Genomic DNA, 18,674 nt, shown 5'->3' with positions numbered 1-18,674 from the left:
TTTAACTGCATGCTCTTATGGTTCTTCCCTTTGGCACTTATTTGGTTCTCGTATCTCGTTGTTATGATCAGTGACCTATGCTGTTTTGTAAAGCTCTCTCTTGGAAGTCGCTTTGGATAAAAGCGTCTGCTAAATGCATAAATGTAAATGTCTGCTAAATGCATGAATGTATTTTTTTTTTAAGAATCCCTTTCACTTTATTAAGAACCAGACAGGGATTAAAAATTATTTTGCTAAGTAGGCTACTTTAGCTTTGTATGCCGAACCTTTTTTATTCTATGTAGCATCCTATTGTTTGTATGAATACAAAAACTATCGTATGCTTTCCTGTATCCATCTTGTTATAGTCCAATGCTATTTAATGTGTTATTATTAGTTTATTTGCGCACTTTTGTCTGTGAGTGTAAAACATTTACCTCTTAATAAGTCCTACATTGCAAGTAAATGTAATGTGTGTCCGGTATTTTTTCCGTTGTATTTTTGTTCATTTGATGCAGTAGTGAAAGCCTTTAGCACCTCCATGTTTTCCGAGGCATCTCAGGCGTGACCAACAAATACTAACCAACAAAACATACCTCTTTTGTTTTGGAGGCTTTTTGGCCTCGGACCTGGATTGTATAGGAAACAATAAGTGACTCACCCTTCCTCCCACGCCAGACTCCTGGCGATATTTACAGCACACAGCAAGGACATGTCCTAAGATGCTTTGCTTTCATATTTCAGTTGGGACTGAATCCATGTCAAGTGTCTTGCCAATGTCAATACAGTTGTCCCACTTGGGACAGGTGGCAGTGGAGAAGGGGGTTATAAAGCTGTGTACATAGGCCTATGATGATTGGCCTTTGGTAATTGAGGGCCATTTTCTCGCTGGTTGGTTGGTCCTTAGTGCCCAATTTGGAGCATTCCCTTGAGAGCTATCCAAGCACACCCATATGATTGTATTGGAGCCTCTGAGTGTACAGTTTTTTTTGACTGCCAATAGGTTTGTTATGAAATAAAACTGTGTAGTATGTCTGCAGATATGAGCGTGAAGTGAGAAAGTGTGTAAGGTGGGGTTAAAAAAGAAGGGGCTCATCAAACACACAGTACAAACACACATACACACCCTCATCGTGATTATTGTCATGGAGTAATAGTACTTCCACAATTTCCTTCATTTTAAGATTGGAATCTAGTTTGTGGAGTGTGTCTAATGAGACAGTGAGTGTTGTAATGGAGTGATTGTGCAGGTAGAAGTATATGAGAGTGAGAGTGTGTTTGTGTTGGGATGTGTATGTAAGTGAATTTACGTTCTGTTTGTTTTGTGAGCATGTATAAGGTCAGTCTGACCACTTGATTAGCTACTCTGATGCCACACACACTTAACCCTTGTGTTATCTTCGGGTCGTTCTGACCCATCAGCCGTGTGACCCACCGTCGTATTGCGACAACTTTACCGCATACAAAAACAAAGTGAAGCATTTTCTTTTAACCGTTGGGCTGTCTCAGACCCCCCACATTGCGAAGGTTAAAATAAAATTATTTTTATTTGTTTTTGTATTGGGTAAAATTGGGTAAACACAACGATGGTTCGTTATGAACCTTTGGGTCATGTGACCCGAAGGCAGCACGAGGGTTAACACAGAAAGTTAACTCAATCAACCACCAACACACAAAAACAACTGAAAAAGAAAGTGTTCTTTAACCCTTGTGCTGCCTTCGGGTCACATGACCCAAAGGTTCATAACGAACCACCGTTGTGTTTACCCAATTTTACCCAATACAAAAATAAATAAAAAATATTTTCTTTTAACCATTGCAATGTGGGGGGTCTGAGACAGCCCGACAGTTAAAATACAATGCTTCACTTTGTTTTTGTAGGAGGTACATTTGTCGCAATACGACGGTGGGTCACAATGACTGATGGGTCAGAATGACCCGAAGATAACACAAGGGTTAAATAGTTGTTATTGCAAATGAGGGTTTGTTTAGAACACAGAGGTACACACTGTACGTACACTAACAAACACATGCACACACATGGAATATCTGTGCAAGATTAGCAGTATAAAATACCCATCATAGACTATATACAAACTAAGTATACAATATACAATGCACACAATCAAATACATATACAACAAGGCCGTAATCATAATACATATTGGGGGGGACACATCTAGCCTGGTCCTAACCAGACTCTCTTACATTTCATTTGTACAGAGAGTCTTGGCTTGCTCCATTGACAAGCGTTAACTTCCTTGAAACTCTGTTGAAGTTTAAAACTATTGAATCTGCCCAGAGCCAGTCTGGATCTGCCATAACCAATCGCTAGCGTTCGCCTTAGCCAACTCCTTCACGACTAACGGAGCTAGCTGGAAAATCAAACGGACCGAATGGCTTCGCTCGCATCTTTCTCCGCCGCCATTACCGAACTACAACAGGAACTAGCGCACGACATCAACGTCATCGTTCTCAGCCACTCCCTCTGTTCGCTAATTGGACAGGTAGAAAATTAACCGGAGACCCAGACCTAGTACAGAAGCAAAAGCAAAATTGAGCGGAAGTACATAGGAGGGCAGAGCCAGGCTAGGACACATCCCCCCCAATATTCAAATCTGGTCAAAATGTCCCGTCCCCCCCCAATATATTAATATAAATGTGCTACGCTACGACAGGCAACCACGTACACTGTCCGAAATTATCAATAAATGTAATCCGTCCCCCCCAATGTTGACTCCATGGCTACGGCCTTGATATACAATATACAATATGCACAATCCAAATACCTGTACCTAGTAATGTAGTTGGACATCTATGATTTTACCAATTAACAGTATACACATTATTATTGAAAGGAAAGCTCTAAGTAAAAAAGATAAATCATTGCGTCTTGTGTTAAGTATGGGTGTTGCTAAAGTAAATGCCAGGGGCCAGTTGCACAAAACACCTTAAGTTAAGATTTTCCTTAAAGTCAGAGTTAACGTTTCCTTAAAATATAATCGGTTGCACAAAGCACCCTTAAGTCTTTTCCTTAAGGTTTACTTAAATGTTCCCTTAAGTATTTAAGGTTTTCTCCTTATCTTGGTCTTATACCTACTTAAGGATTCCCTTAAAGTTCGTTAAAGCGTTGCACGTAAGCCCTTAGAAAACAAAGTAAGGAAGAAAACTTAAGGTACCTCTGACTTATTCTTTACCGCAACATGGCCGAGTTTATGGAGATAAATGAACCCATCCCACACCTCACGTCTAAACATGAAGGCTATTTATGCGTCGGCTACCGCTGTAAGTAGCTAGAAATGCAGAGTAACTGTTGATCACTTTTTGATCTACACAGTTAGAAGAAGTAGCTCTCACTTTTAAATGTTACTGTGTAGCAACAAGACCTACAAGTAAAGTTGATATCACCAGTTTTATTCGACTCCCTCCTTTAATTGGTTATCTATTTTTTGGACATAAGTCAAGTTATCATATATTTTTTTTATTTCTTGAATTGACCGCTTCACCAAACTTCTTAAGATTCTTTTTGTTGCAATTTCGTCCAACATTCGTTGTTTTTTGTTTGCAGTTATTTGTAGATCAAATTTACTTTTTAGTATGTGCTTTATATTGCTGTATTCCTGTAGAAGCACAATATTTTTCTCCTCTGACCAATTTGGTTTTCTTGCCTTTTTAGATAGAGCTAACTAGAGCTAAGCTAGAGCTAACTAGCTCTTGTAAGGTGATGCACTAGCGATACAACGTAACAAACGTGGTCTCCATGGAAACGGTCGAATTTTACTGCTGTGAAATCACGTTCAATGTAGTAAATCTCTTAACGTTTCACCTTAGCTAAGGAAACCATTTAAGGGATTCTGTGCAACCAGGGGCGCCACCAGGAATTTCGGGCCCCATGGCAAAAATTCAAAGTGGCCCCCCCCCACCCCCGCTGCGCAAATCGGACATATGACGTGTCGCGGTTGGCGCCCTCTGCTGGTAGTGCGGGAGGGTTAACTAATGGATTGCTTCTTGGAGTTCGATAGTAATGGGGAGACTGGGGTGCTGCTGACTCATCTGTTGTTAAGTCTGTTAAAAGGGGCAGGGAGTCGGGACAATGATTTAATCTTAATATCTTGCTAAATGTTTCCCTGCACTGATTAAATGTTAATGAAATGTAGGCTAACACTGTACCCAGCTAACAAAATGACGTCCCCAGGACGTCCCTTGTTAGCTGGGTAGCTAGATAGCTTATATGGACATTAAACCAACAGGTTAATACCACTCACAGATTGGCTACCCACCTTTCTTGGTAAAACAACGGGTTACTTTGTGTGTTTTTTTTTGTTGTGTTTTTACGGCTTTGTGTTTTTTTTGGTGTGTTTTGTGTTTACGGCCCGACATTCTAGCGACTAGCGCATCTACTGACTGCAACTAAACACCGTCACCGATAAGTGCGCTAAGGCAGGATCAAACCATTTCATGCAGATAGAGGGGGATGGTTGGTCAATATGGATGTTTACTTTTTGGTCAATAGGGATATTTAACCTTTATTGCCAAACACAAGTAAAAACAAAGAGATCATTCATTGTATTATTATATTTTAAATGTATTATATACTCTATAATGGTTTATATAATATAATTTTATATTACTTTTTGCCTATTTTTTGGGGCCCCTGTCAGGCAGGGGCCCTTAGAATCGTCCTAACTTTTCCCCCCTATATGGCGCCCCTATGTGCAACACCCTCAAGTAAATCCCTTAGCTAAGGAGAAATGTACACTAAAGTGTCATAATTAAGGAAAAAACCTAAGGTGTTTTGTGCAACTGGCCCCAGATTGCAGACAAGTGGGGGCATTGCACATGCTGTGTGGAGTGGATTGACAGTGTATCAATTTATGGTCTTCCAGGCCTCATAAAACCTGTCCTACTGTGAAGACTGGGCACTATTAACTGATATAACACTGATATGAAATTAAAGAAATATCACAGAAAATATTATAAATGGGACTCAGATAATAAACACGTGTTGTCTTTTGTTACGAAAAGCAACTGTACAGCTCACAGTTCAAAGACAACACTAACATGTGTAAAACTGGTCATGCAGAGCTGAATCGAGAAGGTTCAGATGGACAGACTGTGTTGTGGTCATGAATAGTCTGTCTGATGCACACAGAAATCTGAGAGTGCAGTGGCTGGGGGGCAGATCAACGGCTCCAGCTGTCCCGGAAGAGAAGAACACAAACCAACAGCTGGTCACCTGTAGCCCCCGAAGTAGCTTGCTCTGGCACTCAGAAGAAACGAGAGCATTGTGTTTTCCAGGTGAAGCCAGTGGGACAATACAATGGCTGCTCAGAGTTCTTACTCCAGCCACCCAAACACAACAAGAGCAGATTTATGCGACTTGGTTACTGAGACAGGGGGAGGGGGATCAGACAGTGACTCTGCAGTCCCTCTACCATGTGTGTATTAATCAAAATCAAAGTATAAAAATGGTCAGATATCAACAAAAGGTGTTCCAGCTGGGGCAGTTTGTTTCACAATATATCACCTTGAAACCAATTGTTTAAATTAATATCACATTTCCATAACGTATAACATATGCAACATTTTCATCCTAGTCTGTGGCTGTGGTGTTTGTTCTGACTGCAGCTAGTTGTATGCAGTTTTAGCAATGAGCTAGCTAATTGGGGGTGCTTTCCCCTCGCAAGGCACAACCGATACTCAAATATATTTGAGTGTGCTTGCCTTTGGCCAATTGTTTTTCAACCGACAATGGCCCTAATACGCTGTTGTACGTTACTCCAATAAACAAATGCTTCATAAATAAAAGGTTTTGACTTTTAATCGACAATATTGAAAACACGTTAAGAAACTTGTCTCTTGAAATACTTGAAATATCGCCTCAGTTTTAAATTTGAAGCGGAACACTGTAGAAAATCTCCCATGGTATCCTCTCTGGCTCCGCTTCGGCAAAAGATGGATGACAATTAGGATTATACATTTATTATTCACGCCTAGTAACCCCTTAACCAATTAGATGTGCCTTTATCTTATGTTGTCACAAGTATCATCAGAATCAGAATGGGTTTTATTTGCCATGAAAGTTTGCACAGACAAGGAATTTGCTTTGGCAGGAAGGTGCAAACATTAAACATATAGGAATCTAAAATTTAAATGAGGACTAACTATACTAAGGGTACATAACTAGCAATACTAAGTGGAATTAGATTAAAATAAACTATACAATAAAATATAAGTTGCAGTAATTTACAATATAAAAATACAAAAAATACAAATATTACAAAAAATACAAATGGTACAAGATTGTATTGTGCAGTGCAAAAAGCAATGTGTTTTAACCCTTGTGTTATCTTCGGGTCATTCTGACCCATCAGTCATTGTGACCCACCGTCGTATTGCGACAACTTACCGCATACAAAAACAAAGTGAAGCATTTTCTTTTAACCGTTGGGCTGTCTCAGACCCCCCACATTGCGAAGGTTAAAAGAAAATTATTTTTATTTGTTTTTGTATTGGGTAAAATTGGGTAAACACAACGATGGTTCGTTATGAACCTTTGGGTCATGTGACCCGAAGGCAGCACGAGGGTTAAGGGCATTGAGTCATGAAGTCAGTGTGAACCTTTGGCCTTGTTGAAGAGGCCAACAGCGGAAGGGAAGAAACTGTTTTTGTGGCGTGTGGTATTGGTTCTGATGGACTGAAGCCTTCTGCCGGAGGGGAATGACTGAAATGACTGAGTGGGGCTGTATTCTTCCTGAAGTCCACAACCATCTCCACTGTCTTAAGAGCATTGAGCTCTAGGTTGTTCTGGCTGCACCAGGTCACCAGGTTGGCCGCTTCCCACCTATAATCAGACTCGTCTCCACCAGAGATGAGCCCAATGAGGGTGGTGTCGTCCGCAAACTTCAGGAGTTTGACGGACGGATGACTAGAGGTGCAGCTGTTGGTATACAGGGAGAAGAGCAGAGGAGAAAGGACGCAGCCCTGGGGTGATCCAGTGCTGATGGACCGGGAGTCAGAGACTTGTGTTCCCAGCTTAACGCTGACTTCCTGTCAGACAGGAAGTCTGTGATCCACCTGCAGGTGGAATCAGGTACGTTCGGCTGGGAGAGCTTGTCCTGAAGCAGGGCGGGGATGATGGTATTGAAGGCAGAGCTGAAGTCCACAAACAGGATCCTGGCATAGGATGCTGGGGAGTCCAGGTGCTGTAGGGTGAAGTGGAGGGCCATGTTAACTGCATCGTCCACAGACCTGTTGGCTCTGTAGGCAAACTTGAGGGGGTCCAGTAGAGGGTCTGTGATGGATTTAAGTTGTGCCAGCATCAGGCGCTCGAAAGACTTCATTACCACAGGTCAGGGCGACGGGTCTGTAGTCATTATGTCCTGTTGGCCTTGGCTTTTTGGGCACAGGGATGATGGTGGAGGACTTGAGACAGGCTGGCACATGGCATGTCTCAAGGGAGGTGTTAAAGATGTAGGTAAACACCGGAGATCTGTATCTGGCAGTTTTCAGAAATAAAATCGGTGATTGGACGGAAAAGATATTAATAGGCCGTAAGGTGAACCCTATTATCGTTTCATCCTGCTCCACAGTCTGGCATCTACACAATATTTAGCTCATAAAAAAGAACGAGTCGTGCTTAGCTACCAAAAAAAAGTTTGTCGCTAATATTCCAGTCGATTGTCGATGTTTATGGATCGTCTATGTTTTATGCAGAACTAGTTTCCTCAGAGCGTAATAGGATTTTGGTGGCACGGTTCGACACATGATCGTTCTACACCAATAAGGTAGCTGCTTTTTGTCCACATGGATGGATATGGTTGGCAAATAGAGGATGGGACCTTGCACGTCACCTGGATGACCAGAAATTCGCCCCCTGACAGTGTTTTGCATGTGATACACTGTGGCTGCAAAAGTGACTGTGAGACAGGCAGATGTTCCTGTTTTTCGCTAGGACTTAAGGTAGGACTCTAGGTAGGACATAAGACAAATTAGGTAATTAGCTAATTTGGTTTTCTTGGAAACCAGTCTCCCAGAGACTGTTTGTCAATTATTTCTACAATTTGATATCGACTGTCATAATAGTATTGCTTGCTTACCAATGACCCATAAAAATGATCTGAGACAATTTGTTGGACATCATAAATCTGTTGTGGGAAAGGACCATATATAAATGGACACCGTCCACAGAAACAGGCATTTCACCACATCCGACATGTTGATTTGGTGCAGCAGATGACAAAATTTAAAAGACTGACTTGAATATTTCAGCAACAATGGGTGATGCACAAATTAAAGAGCAGGTCTCTCAGTGAAGACAAACATTGATCAATGATGACTCTAGGTGATCTTGAGAAAGGATTGACCACAATAAGGCCCTTCTCTGTAGCTATTTCAACTTCCACCATTTGGAGGTAGTGTGCACGACATCCCCTCATGATATGATGGAAAGTGAGTAGAAGGTCATTAATCAGAAGCTGAAGGGGTTAATGATGAGTGACAAGGGAGATTAAAAGAAAGGGGGGTGAGCCATTCCCTGGAAGATACTGGCCATCCAATCGCTTTGCTCCCTGGCACACTACACACCCACCCCCACATCACTTTCATCTTCAAATGACAGGGCAATGCCTTATAACCACCAAGGAGACTACAATTGGTCCTCTTTTTAGAAACGTCATCAAATCAATATTACATTCTTTAAAAATCATCATAGGTTAGTACAAAAAGCTAAGTACATAGATATTAACACTGCTGTTCAGACTCGTCTTGAACTTGTCAATGTATGGTTAGCGAGAGTACACAAAACAATTGCAGTAGTACACTAAAATTTATACAGTTTATACAGTGTACACAAATGTACACCCAATTTCAATATTTCAATAATACTGCCAGTTTAAGCATTTGAGGATCATGTGAAAGTGTCTGCAAATGATGTTTGCACAAGTCAGGGCATTTCCTTATAACCATTGGTGGCACTTCCACATTGCTGTGGGTACATCCTGCACACATTTTCAAGAAAAGGGCAACAGCTTCTGAGCTACAGGATGTTCTCTTGGCTGACTAGGCTCTAATTAAGGTGATGACAAGGCAGCTATTATCATCTATTGATTCACATTGGGATATGTTTGAGTACATAGTCTATCCATACTATCAACAACTGACAGACGTCACAGATCAATTAAACGTGTTGCACCGTGACTATGGATTTTATCAGTATGGATAAAGTAAAAATGTGACGGATACATGATATATTTTTATGACACGCGCAGCAATGTATGCATTTGTCTTTTTTTTTCTACATATTTCACTCAGTTGATAAGAAACAGTTCCTGTAAGGAAACATTTTATCAGTTCTACTTAGTAAGAGAATAATTCTTCACTACATGTTATTATTGTTTGCGTTTTATTTACTTTAAAATATGTGATAGTAGATAGTAATAATAATGGTAGGGATTTGTTTAAACTAGGATCAAGAAGAATGATGTAGAAATAATTCCTTTACTGTTCTAGTCTCACTGACACTGAATGAAGGAAACCACTGATAATTTTTGGAAAACACTTCCTTATTTCTATTTCAAAGTCTATCTCAAGCCCTAAATACATTTCTAGGGAAGAAAGCTGGGTCTGTGGCCTCGTAATATTTCAATAACTGTAGAGGGCTGGTTATTTAGTTGTTATGCGTGTGTAGAGAGAGAGACACAGAGAGGGTTGTAATCAGTAAAAAGAAATGTTTTAACTATTTGATTAGGACAAAACAGAAAACATGTTGCATTTATTTTATGAGGTTTGTTTTATTGTGTGATTTGTTTTGTGAGTACTCAACAGGTTAACTCCAATAAATAGAAAAAGCTCTATATATAAAAAATACACTAAAAACACAATGAAATGATTAAAAAAAAATATGTACGTCAGCATTAGGTTTGTCCAGCATAAAACGTAACATCTGAATTCTCCATTGGCTTAGCCCAATGGTGAGGCTGGATTCAAATTAATAACATTTAACTGTGGGGAATGGAAAACAATGACAAATGGGGAAACTACTGGAGAACTGCAGGTTTGGAGAGAAGTACAGTTAGGTCCATAAATATTTGGACATTGACACAATTTTCATCATTTTGGCTCTGTATACCACCACAATGGATTTGAAATGAAACAATGAAGATGTGCTTTAAGTGCAGACTTTCACCTTTAATTTCAGGGTATTTACATCCAAATCAGGTGAACGGTGTAGGAATTACAACACATTTAATATGTGCCCCCCCCCTTTTTAAGGGACCAAAAGTACTAGTATTCTACCCGCTGCACTAAAAGCACTTAACGTTCCAAATAAATCATGAAATGATAAAACTAGGGATCTGAATTTGGTTCTTTAGCTATCACTAGACTATGTTGCCCCACTCAAACCAAGGAAAAGAAAAGATAAGAAATTGGCTCCGTGGTATTCAGAGGAAACCCGTACTCTCAAAAAGTCCACTAGAAAATTAGAACGTAAGTGGCGTACCACTAAATTGGAGGTTTTCCGCCTGGCCTGGAAGGATAGCCTAATGGAGTATAAGCAAGTCCTCACCAGGTCCATATTAGACTACTTCTCTAAGTTGATTAGTAAGAACCAGCACAACACTAAGTTCCTATTTGATACCGTTGCAAAACTCACTAAGAAAAGTACACATGGTGTTAGTACAGATCTCTCTCCCAATGACTTCCTAGAATTTTTTGACCAAAAAATCTATGCAATAAGGGACAAACTACAGGCTAGCCCTGGAGGAATAGCCATTGACACTGAATTTTCCTCTATACCAAGCATGCTGCATGTTGAGTTTTTCAAAAGTTTTTCATGTTTTTCAAAAGTTTTTGAAAAAGCTGTGGTACAACAGCTCACTGAGCACCTCTCCTTAAATCATCTTTATGAACTTCTCCAGTCTGGATTTCGTCTTCACCACAGTACTGAAACTGCATTAGCCAACGTAGTCAATGATCTACTATTAGCATCTGACGTGGGCTCTATCTCTGTCCTGGTTCTCCTAGACCTAAGTGCAGCTTTTGACACTGTGGATCATGAGATTCTCCTGGAACGTATGGAGAACTATGTTGGGATTTCTGGTGCTTCACTTCAGTGGTTAAGATTGTATCTATCTGACAGATCACAATTTGTCCACTATGAATGCTGCTCATCCAGGAGTTCCACTGTAAAATACGGAGTACCACAGGGTTCAGTTCTAGGCCCTCTGTTATTCTCGCTTTATATGCTGCCTTTAGGAAACATAATTAGAAGCTCTGGGGTACATTTTCACTGTTATGCAGATGATACTCAGCTATATATGTCTATAAAGCCTGGAGAATTACCACACGCTATGGGAAAATGTGTTTCTGGGTTAAGAACTTGGATGACAGCAAATTTCCTTCTTCTCAATTCGGATAAAACAGAGATTCAAATTTTCGGTACAAAAAAATACAGAAATAATTTATCCAATCTGACCTTAGACTTAGATGGCGTCAAAGTCTCTCAAAGCCAGCTGGTAAAAAATCTAGGAGGTACAATGGACCCAGACCTTTCGTTTGAGTACCATATTAAGCAAATTACCAGAACTGCATTTTTCCATCTACGTAACATAGCCAAAATACAAAAATTCCTCTCAAAGGATGATGCTGAAAAACAAATACATGCATTTGTTACATCCCGACTGGACTACTGCAATGTGTTGTTCTCTGGCCTCCCGATTACCTACTTAATTTTTTTTACAGCGGGTGCAAAATGCTGCTGCTAGACTATTGACTAGAACCATAAAGTTCGATCACATAACATAACATAACTCCCGTCTCTCTACACTGGCTCCCTATCCAAGCCAGAGCTGATTTCAAAGTTCTATTACTAACCTACAAATCTCTGCATGGATTGGCACCACCTTACCTCTCTGGTCTCCTTGCACCCTATCGCCCCGCAAGGACACTTAGATGCCGGCTATCTGGTGGTTCCCAAAATTAAGAAAAAAACTGCTGGAGGCAGGGTGTTCTCATAAAGAGCACCTTTTCTCTGGAACAAATTACCTGTCTCAATTAAGGAGGCTGATACTGTTTCGACATTCAAAATTAGGTTAAAAACGTTTTGGTTCTGTTAAATGTAAGTGTGTGTATGTACTTTCTATGTAAACCTGGGGTGTGTGTTTGTCTGTGTGTATCACATGTAACTTTTACATGTAACATCTAGATTTTACAAAAAGTAAACCTGTTACTGTATATTGCTATTGTTATAGTTTCCGTTACTAGTTGGTGACAACGGGGGACGGGGCTTTCTCACCCTTATTATATAAATATAACTTATTTTAGAGTTATCTCCCCTGGAACAGAGTTGATGTTCCAACCGAGGGGGGCTGGCGCTGTCTTAGTGTCTAGGGCTGCATCAAATACCCTTTTTTGCTGTGCTAAATTGCTGCACTAGTCCACACGTGACCGGTGGGGATCTCATTCTAAAGATCGCATTCTCTAATCCCTGCTCTCCCCTCTCTGTCCCCCCTCCACACATCCCCTGTGGTGTGGGGGGTTTGAGCTGTCAGCACCTGCCTGGTCGTCGGTCTGCCAACACTGGACCTGGTCGCCAACCGGAAACCAGTCTCCATGACGGGCAACAGCGAGTTTCCGGTCCCGAGTTTTTCCTTGTCTTCCCTGAGGGTTTAGGTTGGTTGAGGGGCAGTTCTATGGGTGTATGTGAAGCCCTCTGTAACATGCTTGCGTGTAAAAAGGGCTATACAAATAATTGTTGATTTGAACTCACTGTTGCTAATTTGATTCGGGCGGTGTGGACACCGCTGGCCTGTTGTAGTTTTCGCAATCTTTCGCAGTCTGCTTGTCTTTAATGAGTTTGTCTTAGAAAGCTCTGGACTATATAGGACTATATAATTTTCATAAAACACTCATCAGAGCAATACATCCACAGCATTTCAACTTCACACAGCATGTGAATGTCTGGATGACTGGTTTGCGCAAAGATGAGCTATTTCCGTGTTCACAGCAGCCTTTTCTAATGTAATTTGGGAACTGACACCAAAGAGGAGTCTGACTGGGTGAGCAGTTCGCAAGCTCCATGGCTATATCCCTTGGTGCTATGCAGTCACATTTATAAACCTATGTATTTTTTTCAAATGTGAAAAAATAATTACAAAATTCCTTCCGACATTGGGTCCTGAGATGGACACCAGCAAAAGTACAACTTTGCACTGTGCCCAGTTCTCAAGCTGACCGTTTTACCAAAACTTTAAAACACACAGACACACACACAGATTCCTTGCATTATAGTATATGCTTATTATGTATGTAATTATGGATAAATAAACTTAATGATTACACATATTTTACAGAAGGAAAAAATTATAGATTTTGAGCATGTCATGCTGTGAATGCAACATCTTGTATTTTCCCAGAGCCTACGGTGTGGTATCCATGTGCATTGGAACAGGAATGGGAACTGCTGCAGTATTCGAGTACCCTGGGCCGTAAATGAAATAACTTGCTTATGGAAACAGAGCAATTTATTTTGTTTCAAAAGCTGGATATGCCAATATACTTGGATGAATAAATCATCAGAAATTGCATTCTTGTGTGAAAAATGGGTCTCAATGCTTCAGATTTCAGTACAAACAGTTGATTGTTGTACAAGTCCATTGGTGATTGTTTACTGGAAGAGTTATCACTTTACATAGTGTTTTTGAACAAATAACATAGTAGCATCAGAAATATGGTGTAACATTTGACAGTATTTTTTTTTTATTGAGTAGCAATTGAATTTCAGAAATAAACACACTAGCTGTACTTTTCATAAATCAAGTTCTCATTTCCGACATATTACATTTTTGATGGAATAGTATAGAACAAAAATATTCTCACTGTTAGAATTTTGAGGAATTGGAAAGGTCTTTCATATTGAAAACAAATGAAGGTTATATTTTAAACCACGTGTAAGACTTCTATTGATACATATACCAATATAACTCCAAGGAGAGGAAACGGATGATGCATCTTAAAATGTGTAAAGACAAAAAAAGGAAGAGGTGCTAAGAGTGAGATGGAGGAGACGTGTGTCTCTCGTCGTAGGAGCCCATTCCTTGCAGCTGCAGAGTAAGGTTGGGCTCTCCAAGGACCCCCTGGATTGTGACTGTGGCTTGGAACTGCATCTTGTCACTACAGCACACACATAGATCACTCAGTTGTGCCAACATAGGGTGCCATTTTGCTCATGTGAAATATTTTCAAACCTATTTCATGCACTCAACATAGTTTGAATTACAATGTTATCAATTTTGGAGTTGTGATATACAGAACGGCTTGCAGCCCCTCTAAATCCCCTCCCCAAGGATGCATTTCAGACATACTTTTCGCCAATGCAATGTTTTGTATTATAAAATGTTGTATATTGTTTGTTTTCAACACAATATTGTTGAATATGGTGTTTTGATTATGACACTTGTCTTTTTAACTGAATAAGAAATACAGTACATGATGATGATGATAATAATAATAATAATTGAACACAGGACAAGGTATGGTACCTGGCTGTAAAGCTGACTTGTAGGACCTGTCTGCAGGTGGAGACGGGGAATTCCTGGGGCTTTAGGACCCCGCAGTCTGGTGTCACTCTGAACACATCGGACTTTTCGTCACTTGGGTCTACAAAAACCAAAGAGGTAGTCATGATAAGATACCACACTGTATCCAAACCCAAAATGATGGCACCCACCTAGAAACTACTAAGGGGTCAAATAGAATCGAATAGAATATCTTTGTCATTGTACACTGTACAACGAAATTGGAGGCAATCCTCCTCAGGTGCACTGAATAAATACACAAGTTTATAAATAAGATACAAATTTACAAAGATTAAGACTATTAGTTAAAACACACACACATCCATCACATTCCACTATTGCACAGCTCCCTAAAATTGCACATAGATAGTTAGAATATTGCACAGCTTGTATGTACAAGCAGCATTTAGGGTGACCACGGCTCTGGGATAAAAACAGTTTTTTAATCTGTTGGTCCGTGTTTTTATTGTTCTGTATCGTAGTCCGAAGGCAGCAGTTCAAACAGAATATGTCCCGGGTGTGATGAGTCCTGTAAATGTTTTTTTGCTTTTTTGAGGCAGCGGGAACTGTACAGTTCTTCAAGAGATGGGAGAAGGTGGCGATCTTCTGGACTGACGTGGTGACCTTTTCTGTCCTGCACTGTACAGCTGGCAAACCAAGCACAGGCACAGTATGCTCTCTGTGGAGCAGCGGTAAAAGGCTCAGGTTATTCTTTTTTGAGGAGTCTCAGGAAATACATTCTGTGCTGGGCTTTCTTTACCAGAGCAGTGGTGTTAGCGCTCCAGGTCAGGTCCTCTTTGATGGTGATGCCCAGAAATTCGAAGGCAGCCCCCCTCTCCACACAGTCCCCGCCAACGCACAGGGGCTGGATGTCAGTTTTTTCCTCCTATAGTCCACTATCAGCTATCAGGTGGTGTTGAAATGACCTGAGTCTTCAGACAGGGACATTGTTACTGACACGTAATGGTGCTAAATGGCGCTTCTTGCATGGAGCAAAGGCACGGTCGGAAAATGAACGTGCCTTAGTCAATCTGTCATTTATTTCCGTGTAATTAGTCGGTGATTAATTAATAAGAGCGTTTGTTGTCTAGCTCTTCAATCATTCAGCTAAATTTACTGGCTAAAGGATGTCAAACACGTTGCGGGTAAGACTGCAGTTGGTCAATAGTAGCCCGACATTATCAACCGTTTAGAGTCGGCTGACAAGATCGCTTTGTTGTCCCCAGTCAAAAGTACAAGGCCATCATAAACATTCAATGGTCTAATTAGATCCAGTTATACTGGCAAAACATGTAATGTTCTTCATTTATTGTCAGAACATGGTCCAAGTATTGCAAAAAATGCGCCGTAATTTGTTTGGAAATTCTAGGCTTTAGGTTTACTAGATGTTAGCCTGTTGATGCTCAGCCTATTCAATTTAACAACTTTCGGAACGACAAGACAGGGACTGTATCCTTTAATAGGCAGTGGATAATATAATATGGTCTGCTGCTGATCCTTCAGTCTTTTTACTCTGTTACCTTCTGGCAGGCGATACTGAAGCATCCGGTCTCTCACACGAAGACTGGACTACAGTACGGTGTTTATTTTAGGACATCCTCAGATCTCAAACTCAGACAAAACGACGTCAAACCAAACGGCGTCAAACCAAACAGCATCAAAAATTGTGTGACGAATGTAGGCTACGTCATCATGATGCGACACATACTGCCTACCAAACTTTCTACTGAGTGTGCGGCCTTCTAATAAAGTGAGTTTGCAGGTCATAATTAATTTTTCTTGTTGTCACATTATGTGCTTGATTGGTTTGACAGCGTTTGTCTGAGAATGACAAAGGTTTTTTTGACGCTGTTTGGTTTGACGCCGTTTTGTCTGAGAATGACAAGGGTTTTTCTGACGCCGTTTGGTTGACGGGGTTTTGTCTGAGAATGACAAAGGTTTTTCTGAGACTGAAGCCGTTTCGCCTGAGTCTGACGACTTTTGGTCTGAGACCTGACGCCTTTTCGTTTGAGAATGAGAATTGAGTCTGAGATCTGAGGATGTCCTAAAATGAACACCGTACTACAGTTTCTTTCCAAGATTTTTGAATAGACATAGATATGGACATTGCACTAATTGTACCCTACTTGTCTTTAGGTTAGTATAGGTTATAAGTAGGGCTGAACGATTAATTGCGTTTGCGATTAATATCGCAATGAGACAGAACGCAATTTTGTAATCGCAAAGGCTGCGATTTTACTTTGGTCACGTGACACGCGTGAGTAACGCAGTTTACAGACAAAGGATCAACTTGCACGCTACACTGTACCTTGACCTGTACGATCATGGCCTCAGGCTCAACAGAACCTGAGACTACAATCACTTTGCCAATTTTGCCTTTAAAAAAAAGATGCTGCGCAGTGTCAAGTATTGTGCAAAACCTGCCTGGCTAACGTTGATACCTCACGGGGTATCAACCTAATTCGGCCCTAAAAAAACACCACAAGCCATGTACGATGCATAGCTAAAATTCTGAACACCAATGTGTCAAATAAGCCAAATAACACCCGACAGGATCACTGATCGAAATGTTTCAAAGCCTAACTCAGTGTAGCCTACTACAAAATTACTCAAGCAGTAAGCGTTCATCATGAAATATATGATACCCCTCGGTGATACACATACAGTAGGATCACTATGGCTGACGGTGCCATACTGTTTCTGTTGACTGGATCATAAATGTTCAGACAGTGTCTCTTTTTCTTTTAAGATTTAACCTTTAGATGTGTGAGTTCTAAATATTTCCGACTGTCTCCACAGCGCAAGTTATTTTTCAGAAACGGTAGCTAGCTAGCTAGCTTTAGTTAACCCTTGTGTTATCTTCGGGTCGTTCTGACCCATCAGTCATTGTGACCCACCGTCGTATTGCAACAACTTTACCGCATACAAAAACAAAGTGAAGCATTTTCTTTTAACCGTTGGGCTGTCTCAGACCCCCCACAATGCGAAGGTTAAAAGAAAATTATTTTTATTTGTTTTTGTATTGGGTAAAATTGGGTAAACACAACGATGGTTCGTTATGAACCTTTGGGTCATGTGACCCGAAGGCAGCACGAGGGTTAAGAAAGTGCAACTAAAGCTTATGTTTCTAGTTTAGCTTTGATTTACCAATATATTTTCGATGAGGTAGGCTACAGGCGGTATGTTCTCCTTAGTTTTTCTGAACTTTGTGTGTTATGTTGCTGACTGGAGATCAGTAGGCTAGTATATATCTATATTAATACATCAATATCTAATATACATCATAATAATCGCATATTAAATCGCAATTGCAAATTAATCCCGATTATCTTATTTTCCAAAATCGTTCAGCCCTAGTTATAAGGTTAGTATAGGTTATTATGTGTATTAGAGGTCTAGTATACTGTATTGTATACCATATTTTTCGGAAATAAAACCGCGGCTTGTACCCTGATTTTACAGTTTTCTTGTGGTTCTGCCTACGGCTTATATTTAGAAGCGGCTTATAGCCTATGGAATGCAGAGTCAGTCACAAATAAATAAATCGGTAAATAAATAGATAAATACATCAATAAATATGGCTATGAAATAAACCCTGAAATTAAAAAAGATGGCAATAAATATATAAATACAGCATCATATAGCTGAATCAATTTACCTACATCAATAAATAAATACATTTATTTATTTCATGGGACTTTTATTTCCTAATGCCACATTTATTTATTTTTTTAGACTTTTACATATATACGCCACATATTTCCTAGCACCACATTTATTTCTGTGCTGTATTTGTTTCCAGTCTCACATGCAAACGAGAGGGGCGTGGTTATCTTCAGACCAAAGCAGCTGCACAAGATCGAAGGCAGATAGGGACACCGGGACACCTAGATTCGGTAGATGATGGAAGACATCAGTCGTGTCCAGAGATTGCATGCTGGCCTTATAGATCACATTGATCAGGAGTCAGGTGGCTGAGCGGTGAGGGAATCGGGCTAGTAATCCGAAGATTGCCAGTTCGATTCCTGGTCATGCCAACTGACGTTGTGTCCTTGGGCAAGGCACTTCACCCTACTTGCCTCGGGGGAATGTCCCTGTACTTACTGTAAGTCGCTCTGG

At 40.4% G+C, this 18,674-nt stretch overlaps 1 protein-coding gene across 4 annotated transcripts in view; it reads right to left on the bottom strand.

Moving 5' to 3' along the window:
* Positions 1–13,439: 13,439 nt before the first annotated feature.
* dlec1 (DLEC1 cilia and flagella associated protein) overlaps positions 13,440–18,674 on the bottom strand; it is a 206,508-nt gene continuing 201,273 nt past the window's right edge. For 2 of the 4 annotated variants that reach the window (XM_062479022.1, XM_062479023.1), the window contains exons 37-38: positions 14,520–14,637; positions 13,440–14,151 (exon numbers count right to left, since the gene is read on the bottom strand). In XM_062479022.1, the coding sequence (XP_062335006.1) occupies positions 14,025–14,151; positions 14,520–14,637 (245 nt within the window). In that variant the 3' untranslated portion in view covers positions 13,440–14,024. The remainder of the gene's footprint in view (positions 14,152–14,519; positions 14,638–18,674) is intronic. The other 2 variants (XM_062479024.1, XR_009932247.1) reach the window with 2 other exon arrangements.

Source organism: Osmerus eperlanus, chromosome 15 (genome assembly GCF_963692335.1).
Source record: "Osmerus eperlanus chromosome 15, fOsmEpe2.1, whole genome shotgun sequence".
Classification (NCBI taxonomy): domain Eukaryota; kingdom Metazoa; phylum Chordata; class Actinopteri; order Osmeriformes; family Osmeridae; genus Osmerus; species Osmerus eperlanus.
Note: the sequence above shows the minus strand (reverse complement) of the source record. Positions and strands in the feature narration are given on the sequence as shown.